This window comes from Chenopodium quinoa, unplaced genomic scaffold, assembly GCF_001683475.1.
Source record: "Chenopodium quinoa cultivar QQ74 unplaced genomic scaffold, ASM168347v1, whole genome shotgun sequence".
Taxonomy (NCBI): domain Eukaryota; kingdom Viridiplantae; phylum Streptophyta; class Magnoliopsida; order Caryophyllales; family Amaranthaceae; genus Chenopodium; species Chenopodium quinoa.
Genome location: NW_018744504.1, coordinates 176,615 through 196,194, shown reverse-complemented (window position 1 = coordinate 196,194; position 19,580 = coordinate 176,615). Strand labels below are relative to the sequence as shown.

The 19,580-nt window shown below is 33.3% G+C and overlaps 1 protein-coding gene across 2 annotated transcripts; it reads right to left on the bottom strand.

Moving 5' to 3' along the window:
• Nucleotides 1–6,340: 6,340 nt before the first annotated feature.
• On the bottom strand, nt 6,341–14,591 carry LOC110698285 (E3 ubiquitin-protein ligase XBAT32-like). Of its 2 annotated transcripts, XM_021875686.1 has the most exons (13): nt 13,903–14,591; nt 13,734–13,816; nt 13,477–13,563; nt 13,068–13,265; nt 12,920–12,979; nt 12,583–12,654; nt 12,298–12,473; nt 12,045–12,205; nt 11,258–11,316; nt 10,871–10,917; nt 9,299–9,439; nt 7,807–7,898; nt 6,341–7,219 (listed from the first exon to the last, which is right to left on the bottom strand). In XM_021875686.1, the coding sequence occupies exons 4-13, from the start codon at nt 13,260–13,262 to the stop codon at nt 6,690–6,692; spliced, it is 1,533 nt and encodes a 510-aa protein (XP_021731378.1). In that variant the 5' UTR covers nt 13,263–13,265; nt 13,477–13,563; nt 13,734–13,816; nt 13,903–14,591; the 3' UTR covers nt 6,341–6,689. The 2 variants fall into 2 exon arrangements, with proteins under 2 accessions (XP_021731378.1, XP_021731376.1); XM_021875684.1 differs by having other exon boundaries at nt 13,734–14,591.
• Between the last annotated feature and the right edge of the window lie 4,989 nt (nt 14,592–19,580).

Here is a 19,580-nt window from a genome sequence, read left to right as displayed (position 1 = left end):
TTATTTCCTAACTGATATTATAGGACTGCTAAGTAGAAATGATTTGCCAGTAGCCTTTTAGTTTGTTGGTAGTCCAGATAATAGAAATATTCGACTGTGATTAGCATATTTTATTTAGGTATAACTCATTGATTTTGTGAGATGTGTATCTGTGTGGATTTACACAATTTTCACATCTTAACTACGATTATCATTCTCGTAACTTGTTGAACCTTCTGCAGCTGAATTCCCGCTTTCACTTGGTTAACTTAGTTCCTTTTGCAATTCCAGATGGGAGGCTGTGTAAGGTAAAGTTGTGCTGTAATTCCAAATTTTGTTTATTACTTGGTTTTCTGTTTTTGTGCTTGATTATTTTCGTTTGATTTCAATATGTATGACTTCTTTTGCTGCTGTTGAATTATACCCATTTTAATTTACTTTTGTTCATTCGATCTCCAATTCTTTTGGGGTTTTAAGTTTTCTAGCTTTAATTTTTCTCTTCATTCTATTGGATGAGGTCTGAGCTCCTTCTCTCACTTTACAGTTTATAATTTAAAGCTTCAGTTGTTGTCTTCAACCTTAATTGTAATTGCTGGTTAGGTTTAGGATATGCTCATAATGTGCAGGTTGAGTATGGCCTATACACTTTTAAACTGGCTTAAGCTTCTGTGGTTTGTGAATAATGAAAGAGTTGATGGATGGGATGATCCTCGTCTGCCAACTATCCAAGGGATGGTGTGTAGAGGTCTTTTAAGATTGAGGCACTAACCTAATTCTTAGAGTTAGAGAGAAAGGGTTATCTAAGCCAATGGTTCTTTTCCCAATTCCTGATGGGAGGCAGCGTAATGTTAAGCAGCACGTACTTCAGACTTGGGTAGGTGTTTTATTTTACTACCTCCGTTGCAGGTTATGTGCAACAATTAGACATTTTCATTTTCTGCTTTATATCAAATCGTTGCACATAACTTGTAACGTAGGTAGTATATTTTTTACCATCTTACCTCTTCTACTTCATAATTGCACCTTTTCTCATACTCTCTTATTTTATTTATATTTATCTTATGCAATCAGACTTTCTTACAATTTCTCTTTATCTTATACTCATTCACCTTTTTCAATTTCTAAAGTTGCGTATTTATAAGTAATTAGTAATTAAGTGAGTAGAACATAAAAGAACAAAGGTAGTAAGATATTAATAAGCTTCATTGTTTAGGATTTATTTCAACCAACTCATAAACAGGAGACAATTAATCTTGACAAATACTAAAAAAAATCTTAGTCAATACCAAAATATACCTCATACCCTAAAATTAAATTGAATTTGATCATATAAGTTTTTGTAAAAGCACCATTTTGAGCGTCACAAAAGCTTTAAAAAGTTCAATAAATACAATATTATACTAATAAAATTTGTTACATCTCCAATTAAAGTGAGATATATATTAATGTATAATTAAGTGCATTTTCTAATTTTTGTCCAAGCCTAATTGTTATATAACTAGTTATTGGTCCGGGCGATGTCTTGGGTCATTATAAATTTGGGTCATTATAAATTTATTATTTTAATCGAACTATATATATTTTGGCTTATTTTAGTGAGGGCTTTATGTGGTGGTTTTTTTTAAAGACGACAACTTAATTAGTTTGTTGCTTGTATGAACTGGTTTGACTATAAGAATACTTTTTGCATTAATAAATATAGTGTAAATGATAAATCAATCAGCTGTGAAGAAAATAAAAAGTGATAAATCAATGTATAAATTTGATGTCAATAACTCAATATACTACAGTACGTATATACTACTCCATAATGCGCACAAAAAAAAAAAAAAAAGAAAGAGTAATGTTTAATTTCTTTCAAATTTATTATTGTGTAATTATTAAGGAGTTACATTCCACGAGAAATTTAAATAGGGTGTTATGCATATGAAGAATGTTTCAATTAAGTTAAACATTAATATATGAAGGTTAATGCATGGAGTTTTTCAATCATTAATGGACTGGTATGATGTTACGTCACATCATATGCCAAATGGCAAAATTGGTGACATATGGTAAAATAACATGTTTTGCCATGAGTTTTAATAATATATATTGATATTGATGATATTGATTTGAACTAATAACATTTTTATGCATGCAAACTAATTATTTATGAACTGGATGAAGTAATAGTACTTCATTATTTTGAAGAGTTGACAAACTTTGTCAGGTCATGTTGGGTTCGTGTACGTAGCTAAATCGGTATAGGAGTCTCAAGTCTCAACACTAACAAACAATTAAATGTGTAGAGTCAAGTTGACCTATTGAATTAAATGTGTCGGTAACACCTGCGCAGTTGCGCTAACTCACTATATTCATGTTTGGTAGTTCGGTTTGTGTCATGTTATCATATTGTACGTATTAAAATTGCTAGCCTCTAGCTCGTTCATAAGATTTATCATCATGTTCGGCAATAATGGTACTCCGTAATTTTTCCCTTTGCAGATTATTAAGTTGTGTTACTTTTGTGTTGAAAGTCTCAACACTAATTCAATTTGTTTAATTAAACGTTTTGTGTCAAGTTTAATTCATATCGCATATATTTGCCGGAACCTTGATCTTATTTTCTTCTACTGTACTCCCGTAGATGGGAATCATGCATCATGTCTAAAACACTACTCTGCTAAGTTATTCTCTACGAGTAGTATGTAACGTGAGTTAGAAGGCAAAAGATGTGATACAGAGATTAGAGATACACCATTTTATCATTTATCAGATCAGACCTGTTGTTTTAATTCGTTCAGTCACATTATAGACTTTGCCTTTAATTTGCTTCTGTCCTTTTTTTTCTCTGGACACATCACTCTCCCTATATAATCCTATTGACATCTCATTCATTCTTCTGCTACAATTTTGGTAATGCTAGTATGCTACTACATTTTTATTTTTGTAAAAATCATTTTATCTTATTTATTCCAATGTCTTAATACACTTTAATACTATAATATAATATGGGGTACTAGTAGATTCAAATTAAATGTTTTATGAACTTATATCCATTATGGTACCGGAGTGAGCAAAAATTCTGGATACCCGGAATTGAAACCGGAACCGGTTAGAAATCGGTGGGTCTGGAACCGGAATTGGATCCGGTGGTTCCAATTCTGGGTAATAAATTAAGGACCCGGTTATAACCAATTCCAATTCTCAACTGTTTGGAACCGAAACCGGTTGGGTACCCGGTTACCTAATATATGCTAAATTAAACAAATTTTAAATGATAAAAATATGTTTTAATTTGTAAATTAAAAAAGTATTATTAATACCTAACATAAATACAAATAGCTTAATGCAAATATAAATATAAGTATTTAACGCTAAAAATGAACACTAAAATAAGAATTATAATTTGTATTATATTTTAACAATTACATACATAAGTGGGTACCCGGAACCGGTATCCAGTGGTTCCAATACCAATTCCTAAATTTTAGGACCCGGTTGAACCAATTCCAATACCCGATGATCCGAATTTTAGGACCCGATTCCAACCAATTCCAAGTCTGGATCCTAAAATTTTGACCGGAAACCCGGTTTGCTCTCCCCTAAGGGTACATATGCAATTTGGTTACCAATTTCCAAATACTTTAACGACTTAATTTGAATGTCAATAAGAGATTATCAACGTGAAGAGGATAAATTTACGTTACACTATATGTCGATGCTACTGGATATGTCAACTCAACGATTATTATAAAAGAGGTTGACAGATATAGAGGATAAACAAGGGTAAGGTTTAGTATAAGTGCTATCAAACATCTAAGTAGGGTTTAGTATAATTGCTATCAAACATCTAAGTAGGGTTTAGTATAATTGGCTAATTGCTATCAAAATATCTAATTCTAGCCATTAGCCATATTAAAACACTTTTAATATCCAACCTCTAATATGTACAACTTACGAGTATCAAAATAGATAATATTTAATCTTATCGAACACACCCATACATGGTTAATCTACAAGGTATTAGGATAATAGACGAATCTATCCCTAAAATTAAAGCAACCACAACTAGACTACTCCATAAAATTAAATTAGACATGCATCATAAATTTATAACCATAGAATTGAAAGATAAAAATTAAACTCTTACATAAAATAAGTAACAAGCAATTAATGTTTTTATTTACCGTATTAGAGTTAGTTCAAAAGACAGTAAATTTACATAAATTTGGCTTTCAATTACTACGGTTAACTATATCTATTTACTGTTTCAGCTTTCGTCAGTACATTGCAAAAACCTCCTTTACACCTATTTGGAATATATGTCAGCAATTGTAGCTCACAATTATTTATTTACCTTCATATCTTACTTTCTCCCTATATATATACGAGTAATTTAACTATTTATGTATCAGTCTCTTCAATATTACATCAACTAAGTTATTTTATCATTTCATTTCACAACATTATGATACAAGTTTCTCTTCATTTTCATATGCCTATTAAGGGTACTAATAGTTCCTTTGAACTACTACTCTTACCATGCTTTCTCCTTGCTGTCACCAAAATAGAGAGAGCAACATTGTTTATGTTCACACCAATGAAGATTGAATAAGCCATCTACAGGCGCTATCGCTGCTGAGCTTCCTTCCACACATATCGTTTCTTTGTTTTTCTTATTTTACTTATTTTAGTGTCGTGATCTCTTTTCTCTCAGCATTTTCTTTTTATTCTGCACATTCATGTTGAAGGGTAATCATTTACTCTTTGACTATCACGTGTTTTTCTTGGCCTTGCAAGGCTTTTTCTATGTTTTTTCTTCCACATAACCACCTTTCTTTCCACTCCTTTTGTTTGTCTTTCTCTCCATCTTAATCAAATCTCCCATACTAATTTTGGCTGACTGTCCCTTCTGAGCTTCTTCTTGAGATGTTATTGTAAGATTACATGTAATTTTTAAGCAGAGTTGAGGTTGTAATATGCTTCGTATTCACGAACTTGTACTTAGTTCTTCATAGGCAGATATATATACATGTTCATAATTTTTCCCCTCTTTCGTTTGAAAGATAGTATGTACTGTCTATTTAGGTCTTTTGTTATACTGTACCCTATGTAATCCTATGCATGGCATTTATTAAATAAGAAAAATGCGAAATTGAATTAATGAGATTTATATTTTTATTTTACATTATCGGTTGAATCTTGTTAAATCAAGCAGACAAGCACCATTGTTATTTTCAATTGTATTGGTAATATCTTTTTTTTTTTTTTTTTTTTTTTTTTTTTGTTAAATTGTATTGGTAATATCTAACCATCAACTAATTTATCCAAATTCAGCGGAAAAAATTAAAGCACAGGGGTAAAGAACTAATTTTTACATCTAATTCTGGTATATGGTGTACATTTAGTAGGATGCATGGCGTTACTGAGTGGTTTAGAGTATAAAGGAATGAATGACTGAATGAGAATGTATGTTTTCTGGTTAGGAAAATCACTTCAAATGTATTTTAAAATCCGACTGTCAAATCACACCAGAAGAAAGATTTATGATTATGGGAAAATTTACTTACTAATTTAATCTTTTTTTTGGAAGTCATAAATAATTTTGAGAAATTTTGATGGTTTAGTCAAATCACTTTGTATTGATTCATGATCTTTGTAGAAATAATGGTGGAAGTATGTTTCTAGTCGTACTCAAAGATGAGTCGCTTTCCGGTTCGATTTAATTAAGTTTGAGTTTAATTGGATCATATTCAATCCAAACATACCTATCTGGTTTAGCTCGATTTTATTTAAGTCATATCCCGTCTATTATGAGCTCTTTCAGATAACATAATCAATAATCTAGTTAAATAAATTTAGAGAATTTAGATCACATGATTCAAATTGGATAACAACAAATCGGGCTACAACAAACGGGGTGAAACAAGTCATTTGTGATAGGCGTGAATGTGTGAAACAAATTGCTCAATGAAAGTGTTATCTCCCAAATGCATGTGTAGGTTTTGACTTTTAATACTCGTAGCCAAAAAAAAAATAAAAAAAATATATAAAAAAAATGATTTGCACCAATATAGTAATAAATTTGACTGGCAGAAATCATGGCTCAAGTCCAACGCCTTAACCCTTTAAACTGATAATGTAACATCAAAATCCTATACAGCTATATTGAAAGAGATTTCCCTCAAAAAAAAATATTGAAAGAGATTGTCAGAACTCAGAAAATAGGTTCAATCTTTTGTAAACTTAAAAAACTGAAAGTTTTCACTTGGGATATTTCCTTATTTTAACACATTTCCTGAAATAATTAATTATTTATAGCAGAAAAAGTTCAATATTTCTACTTTTGAGGGATTTTGTGGTATATCCAAAAAAATTGAAGTAATTTTGCCTTGTACACAGCAAAATCGTCTTTTTTTATATAGCTCAATGTCTCTTGTAAGTTTTACACAAGGAGTATTCAATACAAGTATTTACAACATATGAATATATTAGATGACCTTTTATATTTTCCCTTCTATTTTTCTAGAATTTTGGGGATTACAATATCAAATTCTATACAACTAATACAAGAAACCTGGAAAAAAAAGGAGCACAAGACATGCCTCTGTAAGGAAATAGGAAAGAATAAAAAAGGATTAGAGCTGACAATGGGCCGTGTCAGGCTAAGATGAGCGGGCCGTGCTTTGTCGATTGGCTCTAAATATAGCAAAAAGAAGGATGAATCAATTACTAGCAGCAGCATATTGGTTGAGAGAACAAAACCAAGATTTGCGGCCTTCGGAATGAGATGATGATCGACGTAATCTCACTCTTCCGCACCTACCCAACTGATTCCTTAAACTCTGGTTCACGGGCCCTCCAATGATAGAGGGACTAGTCTCTGATCCTCCCATACAGCAACCAGAGTTGAGTTTCATTGATGGAAACCTTTGACAGCTCAAAGAACGGAATGAGGAACTTAAAGGGGAGACTCGGCTGGAGGTGGAAGAGACGGGAGGTGGCATGCAAAGAGGCATTGTCAGAGAGGCACGCTCGTTTTTCTCACATGAGCACCCACAAAAAGACAATGACAAGCTCGTCCTCCCAATCTCCTTGGGTATGGATCTTGTCCCGGGTAGTTTTACAAATGAGACAATGCCATGCCGGCATAGTGGACATGGGATTGAGCCTGGAGGACCTTTGGCAACAGTCGAGGAGCAGTTCATGGTGCAAAGGTATAACGCACAACGAGCACAAAACTCATGACCACAACCTGTACAGAACATATATTACATTGATGTTCACAGGTTCTTTCCCAGGGACAAAACTAATGCAAATTCGATTTATTAAAATGTAGATATAAGCTTGTCATCCAAAAATTTATGTAACTCCCACAAAAAAATCAAAAGAGAAAAGATAGTCCATGAGCAGAAAATAAAACATGGATTGTCTACGTTCAGTCATTCACGATTGCTCTTAGAGCATGTACAAGGTGGTGACTTTCACCAAAGTGTCAATCAAAGTTGTGTCTAATGTAGCTCATAAATCCTCATATCACTATTCTAGCTTTCTAAGATGCAAATCATTTACCAATGTTCAACTGTCCAGTAATTCATACACTTTGCTCTCACCAAATAATATGGATTAATGTCATTAATCAATCCATTAAATTCATTGTATTTAAGCCAGGTTAAGATGAAGATGAAAATAAAGACTATTTTATTTTATTTTACTTAAGATTGAATTTAGAATGGTAGAATGGAGGTCAAAGATTCAAAGAGCTGTTAACAAATAATAATGAAAAACAAATGGTAAAAAACTTTTGGAAACAACAAAGACAAATAAAACTTGATGCTATACCTTCGGAAGCTACAGTGCACCTCCCTTCAAGACAGACCACACAAGGATCTTGGCATGCTGGTACCAAGTCTGGATTTCGCCAACCACAGTCTCTGTGAACCACAAAGAAAAAGAAAGGGAATGAGTTAGCCCTCAGATAAACTATCTTTTAAGGAAGAGGAGAACAAACTCTCCAAGTTCAGGGTTTATATATCCAGAACTAGCCTGAAATCATGGTCATGTATCTAGATCTGAAAAGTTGAAATACGTAGTAGTTAAAAGATCTCTCACTTAGAATCTTTATGGATTTCAATGCAACAAATATTTGAAACTCTCTTGATTTACTTTTGGTTCCATTACCTTTTCAGTAGTTATAACATTATTACTCCGTATAAAATTTGTTTTCCTATTTACTTCTGCTTCCATTTTCTTTATTATTTATGTTGCTTTTCACAGTTAATGCATACTAAAATCTAGTTTCAAATGTGTAAACAATATTTGACACTAAAATTGAACCCCAGTCTATCAATTCCACTAATTACCATCAGCCGAAGTTATCAAAGACACAGAAGAGTCTAAGGGGAAGGGTGAGGGTTGATTAGGATTAAGAATGGTTATGGGAAAAGTTAATTGGTTTCAAGTTGGTTAATGGCAACAGACAGTGTGGTATCTAATAATTACCCTGTTAGCTCAATTGTTTGAGGAACAGTCGATATATTCTATCCCTCTGCAGCTCTGCTTGTTCAAATTACATAAAGCATGTCACGCCAACAATTCAAACAGGCCAAAAACAGAAATGGTTCATTGGAAATACTCAAATACAACATTAGCGTACACGAGGGATATGCATGTCATGTACGGAGTAAGAAAGAGGCAATGTAATACTTATTAAGACAATAAATTGGGTATGTTCACTAATGAAGGAAGTTTTACAAATTCAACTTGCAAGATATTGAGATAATCTCCAACCTATGAAGAGAAATATTCAAGTAACCTACACATTGATTAAGAGTACTAATTTACTAACTCAACAAAATCCTCTTATTAAAATATTAATCAATGAATTCCGCCAGACCATATCTTCTGTAACTGTAATGAACAGCTGATGCTGAAAAGTCCATAAGCGGTCAACAAATGTTATTAATTCCTCATTTACTAATTATTTTATCAAAATTGACTAGCGTGTTTCACAAAAATGACTCAAATATCCTTGAAGCAAGTCACATTCTAGCCCCTCTATGCCCTAAACTTCTAAGCATCTGGAAACAGCCATAATAGTCTAAACTAATGCCTGAATCAGGATAGGGGGTTTAAATTTGTGATGCGGGTTGTTTCCTGCGTAGCCCTCTTGTACAAGGCAAGATCAAGATAATGCAAGTACAAAGCTAACAGTCAAAAAATATGACCTTGTACCATAAGGATTTTCTAGAATCCTACCAGACCGAAAGAATTACCAAATCACAGACCTAAATGTTAGAAATGCACCCCCAAGCCAAAACAGAAGTTTGCTTACCTTGCAATTTTGATAATGCTCATCAGGGGAAGAGACAGAAAAGGGGAAGGAATAGATGGTAATAGGATGTCTTGAGGTGTTGAAAGAATTTCTAGAATTGAATCTCTATGCCATGAACGAGCAACCATCAATGGAATCCATCTACAACATGCAGAAAAATGGAATATTTTACAAAAAATTAGTTTACTGAGTAAACAAGATTGTGTGCAAAAACCGACTCACATTCACAAGGTTTTCACAATACGCATATGCAACATCTAACAAGTCAAGAGATCAAGTTAATAAAAGTATTTAATATATGATATGTGATCTCCAAAATGTAGCTTCAAGATAGAGCCACCAAATTAATAAATAAGAGCCTGCATTATGCTGTAAACTGTGCCTCTAGAGAAAATTTTATTTTTTAATTATTTTTCATAGTCACTAAAGTCAAAGAGCATAAGACTATTTCTGATACAAACCATTAGACCAACAGATAGAGACAACAAAGATAAGATGCAAGCCTCATTCCATTAGCATTATTTAGATCTTGATTCAAGTGTACAGCATTGAAACAAAGAGTTGTTAAGAACTTAAGATCAAAAGTACACATAGTTATGCAAATCAATGAAGGTACTCAAGGAGATGAAGCAACATAAGAGGTTGTAGTCTCCCTAAAGATATAAAGGCAACAAATCTACGGCCAGAATTATCCCATATGATGCATAGAAGCATTAACTAAGGGAAACATGGTCATTGATCATTATCCAAAAAGATGGGTGATCAGACAGCTATTATTACTGTTCAAGCAAATTCTAGATAACCAGACGACATTGATCGCTTATAAGACATTCAACGAAACAATTTTTGCATTACTAATCAAGCCATAATGGTATAGTGTATATACAAAATAACTTTAGTGGCAGCAGGTAGTCACTAGTCAGTGACTCTGAAGTCACAACTTTCAGATGTTTGGCTTTCCATTCTGATACATTTAAAACTTTTGAGTGTCCTTGGTATAACCTTAGACTTTGTCAAACTCAGTACTTTTTTTTAAAAAAAAAATCTTCTCCTTGTATCACAAGCAGTGGCGGATGTAGAATATTTAAGGTGGAGGGGCACTAAATAAAAAAAATAAATAAACTGCTTGTATGAAGACTTGAACCCTAGACTTTTCATCAAACTTAATGCATTACCACTATGACAAAGCTAATTTGATGTTATTTATTGCATTAAAATTGTATTAAACCTATTAATTTACAACTTTTAACTTAATAAATTAATAAAAAAAAAATGGGGGGGCCGGTGCCACCCAGGCCCCCTTAATAGCTCCGCCACTGATCACAAGTATTAGCCACGTTAACCATCATAATAGAGTAATGATACTAGCCTCAGAAGAGAGGGAGGGGGGTCAACCAACACAAGTTTTCATTTATAACAGATAGATAATGGAGTTACTTCATAATTCGTGTATAATTAGCTATAATTTATTACCAATAACTGTTATTTGATGAAAAAAGAGGTGGCTTTGAGGCATTTAAGTAGTAAAAACACAAGACCAATGAGAAGATTGATGGCAAAGGAAACGCATACCCTTTTGCATTTTCAGCTGTCAGACTGGCACCTCTCGCAATCAAAAGCTGAAACACGGAAAGTTTAATTCGGAAGATCAGTCAGATTACAGTGGCCAAGGTCAATATAAAACTAAACTATACCTAGTACACAAACCCAAAGGGCCAAAGGTAAATGTGTCGTTCTCTTAAATTTTCCAATTTTTCTATCAAAAAATGAATATCAAGCCATAACTAGTTGTTTATTTTGTATCTCTCTCCTATTTTATCTCATTCGATTCAAAGGCTTCAATTATTTTTCTCCTTTCCCTCACTATATTTATCATCTTTCTCCACTCTTTCTATTGATACAACCCGTGTGATGCACATGTCATAAATTAGACATTTCAATTAGAATAAAGGACCCTACTTGACAACACTGTTGATTTCCACCACAAGCTGCATAATGTAGAGGAGTGCTTCCTGCACCTGCAAAATAAATTGAACCCAACTTGTTGAGAACATAACTACTATGAAAAGCATATGCAGGTTAAACTCTGATGCTATGCATACACAATTAAGACATCAGATTGTACAATTAAGAACTAAATAACTTATGTTATTTCATTTTACATAAGATCTGCAGGACTGACAGAAATTTCATATCGTTGCACTTTAAGTAACCTGTCACGGAATACATGTATTTTTAGGTGGAAGGCCACACCTAAGGACTACTCTAAGTAAAAATATAGTTGTGGCACTTGAACAAAGAAACAAAGGCATGAGTTGGTAGAATGAAAGAAGTCTCAATTATGTATATCAGAACCCAAGGCCCCTGCTGAAATGGATTCAAGCTCACAAATTGAGATTTATCAAAAAGAGTTAGAAAGAAAGATAGAATCTTTGATTAAGATTAAGCCAAAAGATTTTTTACAACGGTAGCTTTATGCTACCACTCTCCAAATAGTGACTTTCTGCTGGCCTCCTTCCTCGTCTATCTCTATTTATAATAAATCTGAAGACTATTAACATAATAATATTAGATTAGCCATAATGTCCCTCCTAAGGTCAGTTTATTACACCTGCCTCACCCCCGCGATCACATCAATCTTAAGATCCAATTCAGCAAACAAATTGCAGACTTTGGCTATTGTAACAAATTGCACAAAAATTTTAACGATAGTTGAAGAAAAAGAAAGGAGTTCTGATAGCTTTACCTATGAGATCAATTGTAGTCCCATCTTCCACAGTTATTTCACTAACAGAAGCTCCAAGATCCAAAAGTAGATGGACAGTTTCAAAATGCCCATTCAAGGCAGCCATATGAAGTACTGTGATCCCTCCATCCGCAGGTTTGTTAATTACTTGGCGGAGGGCACTGGTCCAGGAAAGCAGAACACAGAAATCAATAAAGTATATTCATGTTTGGAAAACTAACAAGAAGATGAAGGCACTATTGAGCCATAATACCTTGCATTAAACTCTGAGCTTCCATATTCATTTTTTGATTTCTTTTGTAATAGATTCCAAGTAACAGAAATGCTAGGGATATAATCAGCAAGAAGGAGCCTAATACACCGAGTATGCCCATTCAAAGCAGCTAGATGAAGAGCAGTACCCCCATTAAGATAATCTGCTCTGTGAATCTACATCTCAAACAACTACAGAGCATTAATTAACTTGCATACACCCACTCCTAAAAGTAGTTAATTCTGTTTTAGTTCCCAAAACCTAAAGCAGAAGAAGTGAACATACATTGGCTTTGAAAAGAACCAGAGTCTGTACAACCTCCCAATGACCATGCTGACATGCTTGCATCAGAGCAGTCTGTATATCAAATCGTATTTTCTTTTCAGCACAGAAGATTGAATAGCTAATCTAACATGAATAACTGTGCATTGTAAAAACTATATACTGCCATTTTTATCAAGTTTTAACATAATGAAAAGAATGATAACCAGGATTCTTTCCTACAGAACTAGCATGTAGGATCCTCACAAGCAAGTTGAAATGATATTCCATACAATCTATCGACTATTGAGAATTACAACTGATTAAAGAGTATGATAATAATCATAGATAATGCAGTTACCTGGCCACGATAATTCCTAAGATTGATATCAACACCAGTCTCGAGCAGAAGAGTAACAATCTAACCATCAAATCAATCAAAGTCTCAAACACTTGCATATTTAAAAAGCACACACGAATTTTACAATTCTTGAGAGGCAATCAATTACCTCATGGTGGCCCTGAGCTGCAGAGTAATGCAAAGGGGAGTTCCTAACACCAAAAGTCGAATACCTCACAAGACGAGGATTGTACTCCAATAACGCTTTGGCTTCCTGTAAATCACCATCTCTAGCAGCCGAAACCAGGCGTTCTCCTGAAGCAGAGCAGCCTAAAGAATTTCCAACAATGCTTAAGAACTTCATTGCCTGTAGAAGGAGAAGATTATAAACTAAATTACTCCACAAACCACCAATTTCTCCTCCTTTTTCACCTTAGGTTGCTAACAACAATAAGTATTATTGTTATTCTTGTTCTTCATCATTAAAATATCCCAGAATCCCAGAATTTGGATAACATAAACAAAGTACAAGTAAGTAATTCTGCCTCCTTATTTTCTACAAGCAACTAACAACTCACCAACGAACTGTTTTTTTTACATCAAGGTACGAGATTGTTTGGTGTAACGACCAAAAATTACTGCTGATCTCTCTTCAATTTGAATCCCTATAATACAATATGTATAGATGCATCACAATTCACAACCAAAAATAACAGGCAACTCAAAATTCTTACCCAAATATAGAAGATTTCTTTGACAATCAAACAAACCAAATCATTAAACAAATACGAAGTATAACATATGGTTTCATTTCATGAAGTAAAAGATTACATACCAATTTTAGAATTCTCCTTCAAATCATCAGAATTGAGTAACACCTAACAAAATTCCTCATATTGGGATCAAAATCTTTGAACCCTAGTATTCAATTTCCAAATAAAATTAATCAAAAATCCAATCATCACAATTCTCCTCCAAAATATCAAAAACTGAGCAATACCCACCACAATTCTTCGTATAGGGATCAAAATCTTAGAACCCTAATACCCAACAACCCAATCATCATAATTCACCCAATATCCAACCAGAAATAATCACCTCAACTGTCACCTCAAACACCCACAAAAAATTGTAAATTGATGAATATACTATGTACCCATTTATAAATTCTTTAAGAAAAAGAAGAAAAGAACAAATTTTGCAAAATGGATTATTGTTTTCTTGAAGAAAGAGCCCGGAAAAAAGGGGGAAATTCAACACTCTACAAAGATAGGACGTCCACCTCAAATCCAATGGAAATAAGGTGTAATTGTCCCTAAAAAATAAAAACAAAAAAGAAACACTAAACAAAATTGAAGCAAAATGATGCCTTTTGTCTACTAATTATTAATACAAAACATTCACACGATTAATCAAATCAATTATTATAATTTTGCAAAAGAAGCAAAACATGTTAAATATATTTGGACAAGAAAAAAGGAATGTTCATAAGAAATTGAGGAGAGAGAATGAACAAAGATGTGCGATTTTTTTTTACTGAAATACAAGTAATAATCAATCCAACAAACGCCTGCACCGAAAAGCGTGTGTTGATGATTGGATTTTTGGGATTTGGAAAAAAAAAATCCCTAAATTTCACACATTGTGTTTTAGTCAACGTTGGTAGTTTGGATGTTGCTTTCTTCTTCGTATCCTTCAGTTTACTTTGAGCAATTGGATAATGAAAACAGATTTTGGTGTAAAAATACGAGGATTTCTAAATCTCTACCTACTTGATACCACTTTGGTCTCTACCAAGTGGAGACCAAATATACTATAACCGACACGTTTGTTTGTAGTGGTTTGGTACTGATTTTAACGTGGATGGTATACCAACAATAACCAAGTTAAGTTTAGATGATATTCTTCTTTGATACCTACAAACTCTTAGATGGTATTACTTTTGATACTATCTAACACCTTTTCAATACCAACGAGCCTATTTATATACTAATATCAACTGATGTTTACTTGTTTCTCGATTAATGACTTTTAACGATACTAGTTATCACAACTCTACTACTTATACATCAAAATAAGTTATTTTTAACAGTTTAATAGTCCACCATGCTTCGCAATAATAATTCTTTAACTAGAGAGTTTTGACCAATACCTGAACTTAGTCGACAATGGAACCTCCGGCGTTCTGAGCTTCCAGCTTTATCAAGGTAGCTAACCCCAACCTTGTCTTCCTTAGATCAGGCTCAGCACAGATCTAATTCGTTTCCTACCTTAGACCGTAAACTCTAATTAAACAATCCTTACTGTGTTTATGATGGAACTTTTTTAAACGGAAAGATAACTCATTTGATATATAAGGTTCAAGGGGATAACGTTCCCTTCTTGAACGAAGTTTTTATTTAAATTGAAAAGATTATAACACTCATATATTACAACACACACACACACACAAACTGAAAGCTTAAACAGACATAAGCTGAACTAGAGTTTTCTCTACTTTAAGAGAGATGGAGAACCAATCTTTCTCTTAAGGTGAGTATTTTTTCTCTAGAGGACTCTCTAAATATTTCAGAGTAATTCTCTAGCTAACTCTTCCAACTCTGCCTTCACTTCTTGGCCTAAGTCCCTTTATATAGGGAAGCAAACTTACATAGGATCCTTATCCTGACTCAGCAAGCAATTTTACACCATTGCTTTTTACAAAGATACAGAAACAATTAATAAAACGTGGCTACAATGAAGATTCCTTGCATTATTGCTGGTGTGGGCTCAAGCATTCATAATTTCATCCATCATCATTTCTTGTAGGCCTCCCTCACTATCTTTACTGTCTTCGTAAATAGGATTCTCTCTACAAAGGTCTGCGACACATTTGGCTGAATATTCTTCATCCCAACTCATGAATGCTTCAAACAGATACTCATAGCCTTCAAATGACGTAAACTTTCCACTTTCGATATCTTCTAAGTATTTGTAGATTGACTCGGTGTTGTTTATGTCATCTACTAAATATTCTTTCATCTCGTTTGGCGCCACAATTGTAGTGTTACCGACATGAAACATGACAAGAGGAATTTCTTTTCTTTTTATAAAATCGTTAAGATATTGTGAAATGTAGAAAAATCCCAATGCTCTTGCTTCAGTTGGATTTCTAACAGTCTTCTGACGAATTAGTATGGGATCTTTGCAATACCTCACTCCCCCAAATACTATTAAGTAATGCGGGGGACTAACTTTTCCTTCTTTAACTTCAATATTAGCACATTGTACCTTTACGCTTAACCGAAATTCGTCTTTTTTGTCATCACAATATTTTCGAACCTTGTTGAATGCGTACTGCTGGAACTTTGTAAGTCTTGGAAAGAAAGAGTCATTAGGCATAGGGAATTCGTAGAAATCATGTACCATTCCATAATCCCAAGCCTTGTAATGTATACTAATGAATGGAGCATTTTTATTAAGAGGATATGGGTAGATTCGCAATGATGCAACTTTAGAGTTTTTGGGAAACTCTACTCTTTCTCCCCATATATCTCGATCAAAGAATTTACTGGACCTTGTAGCCATCAACTCGTACCATGTCCTAAAATCGTTATCTCTTATTTTGTTTAATATTGTATTTCATACATCAGGAATGAGCTGAAATAACATAATTGTTATTTCGAACATCAATAACCTTTGGACTGCCCGATGGCAACCCTTAATTAAACCATCTCGCGAATGTTGTTTTGCTGATATGATCAAGCCTTGCATTAAGGCCCAACTGGAGGGTGAAACCCGCTCCATTGCCTTTTCGGTCTCATCAATGAGAGTTTTCCTCTCTACATCCATCTTTTGAAGTTGGTATGCAGGAGGTTTTTGTGTAGTCTTTGAGCTTCTTGGACGACATTAGCTAATTCTTTGGTCAAGCTGTCTGCCAAATAATTCTTTGTTCCCTGTATATGTTCAACATTAAAAGAGAATTGGTTAAGCCATAATTGCCAACGCAGGAGTCTCCCTTGCGCTTGCATATTAGACAAATTCTTTTTAACAAAACCGAGTATGCCTTTGCAATCTGTTCTTATTGAGAACCGTTTAGGGGCTAAGAAGATTAGAAACTTCTCGATCCCTCTAATAACTGCAAGGATTTCCTTTTGCATTGTAGGATAGTTTAACTCAGCTTTGTTAAAACTTCCACTGCTATATCTGCAAAGTCTTTCTCCTTCTTTTATTTTTAACACATCACTCTAGTGCTCATTACTAGCATATGTTTCAAGAATTAAATCATCTTCACTAGTAGGTAGTGTTAGTACAGGAAGATCTTTACACATAGCTTTTAAATCTTGAACAATTTTGGAATCACTTTCCTTCCAGTTCCAAGTTATTTCTTTCTTGAGTTTTTGTTGTAATGGCTTTCTTAATAAAGCAAGTTTTTCTATAAAATCAGAAGCATAGGTTAAACACCCTAGAAACCTTTCTAGATGTTTTCTATCTTCAATTTTATCGGGAAATTTTTCAATCTTTTCTAGAATATGTTTTTGTAGTATTATTTGTCCAGCTTTAATTTCTAATCCTAGAAACTCAATTTCTTGTTTAGCATAAACACATTTATCCTTTCCAAGGATTATACCATGCTCTGCACATTTTTGAGTTACTGCTTTAAGATCATTTTTATGTTGTTCTAAATCTTTTGAAAATATTAGAATATCATCTATATAGACCAAACAACAATGATTAAGTTCTCTAAAAATATTATCCATTCTTCTCTGAAATATTTGTGGAGCATTTTTTAATCCAAAAGGCATTACTAGCCATTCATAATGCCCTTGAGGGGCACTAAATGCAGTTAATGGAATGCTTTCTTCTTCCATTTTAATTTGCCAGTAGCCACTTTTACAATCCATTTTAGAAAACCATGTGGCTCCTTGTATTCTATTAAATAACACAGTTTTATTAGGAATATAATAGCCATCAAAAACAGTATTATCATTTAGTTGTTTATAATTAATAACCATTCTAGCTTTACCTCTTTTTCCTTCTACATGATTTCTTACCATGAATGCTGGACTATTATGAGGACTTTTTCTATTCCTAATTAGCTCTTTATTAAGTAGTTCTTTTATTTGTTCATCAAACTCCTGAATATCTTGGTAGGTATAAACCATTTGTCTCACTCTAATAATCTTGTTGGGATTTGTTAGAGTTATCTTAGCAAATGCTTTATCCTTTTCCCAATGTTCTAAAGGATTTGTTGAATATAATTTTTCTCATAGTTTTTCTTGTTGCTTATTTATCTGATATATTAATGATGAATCACACTCAGAATTTCTAAGTGCAACCTCTCGTTGTGTAGGAGTAACCCTATCACCACGCTGGCTGTGCGTAAATTCCATTGTCTGATGAGTATATGCCTTTGTTATTTTCTGTATGGGAACAGAATGACCATTAATAGTAAAGATTATTTGATCAATAGTTTGAGTGCATGGAGAGTATAACCTTTGAAAATTATTTCCTATTATCATATCATGACTAGGCTGATCAGTTGCCCATAAAATAGGAATAACACACTGAATTCCTCCAATTTCTATCTTTAAATCTTCAATTATCTCCGTATGCATCATGACACTATTATTAGCAATTCTAACTTGCATAGGATTTTTGGCTTTTTTCCACAAGAATTCTGGAAATAATGATCTCTTTCCAAAACATGTAGAACAACCACTATCAATATATGCACATAATTTATATTTATTTTAATCCTCAATGCATATATCAATTGGAATATAAATGCTATTAGGATTACTACTGGATATTTCATTATGAGCTTCCATTTGCATATTAACTTCATCTTCATATACTGGTTCACTCACAGTTTTGATTTTATATCCAATTACCTTCCTTTTATCAATATGATTATTTGGATCTTCATTTAACTCGAAACTAGAACATGATCCCATATCAATGCTATGTCTTGCTGGTTGTTTTAAGGCCTTTTTACTTTCATATTTTTCATTTAGTTTCTTTAGTAGAACTAATATTTCTTCTTCATCCTCTTCTGGCTTTTCATCACCTTGTTTTTTCATTCTTATTATTGTTGAATTTTGTCTACTTAGACTTGGTGTTCTAAGACTCAAATTTCTCTGTATTTTAGGTTTTGTATTCATTCCAATATGAAGTAATCCTGATTCATCAATTAACATCTTACTTGATCTATTACTAACTGCAGGGTCCATAAAGAATTCCTCCCAAGTTTTTTCAATTTCAATTTCATTAGGATTTACCTTTATAGGTGTAATTTTCTTCTTAGGTACTCCTCCTTGCTCATATTTCTGGGCATCGACTTTGTTTCTTAAAAGATGAGTCTATAGTGTTTGCCAACTTATAAAACACCTTCCATCTTAGTTGTATGGGTCGTGTTCCTTTATGCATTTTCACTCCTTCTGTTAATAACTTAATAGCTAAAAACTTGTTCACAAAGGAATCCTCTAAGCTCACATAATATCTAGGTTCACATATATAGCTTACCGTTCCTTGACTTAAGTTACATGTGATACCACTAATTATTTGATCATAAAATTCTTTATGTCTAATATCACAAATAAAACTCAAGCATTTAACATCCTTGCCAAAATCTTGCAAATGAGTTATGTATACCTGTACTGCACCAATACAAATATAGCTATAATTTCTTTTTTCTTTATGT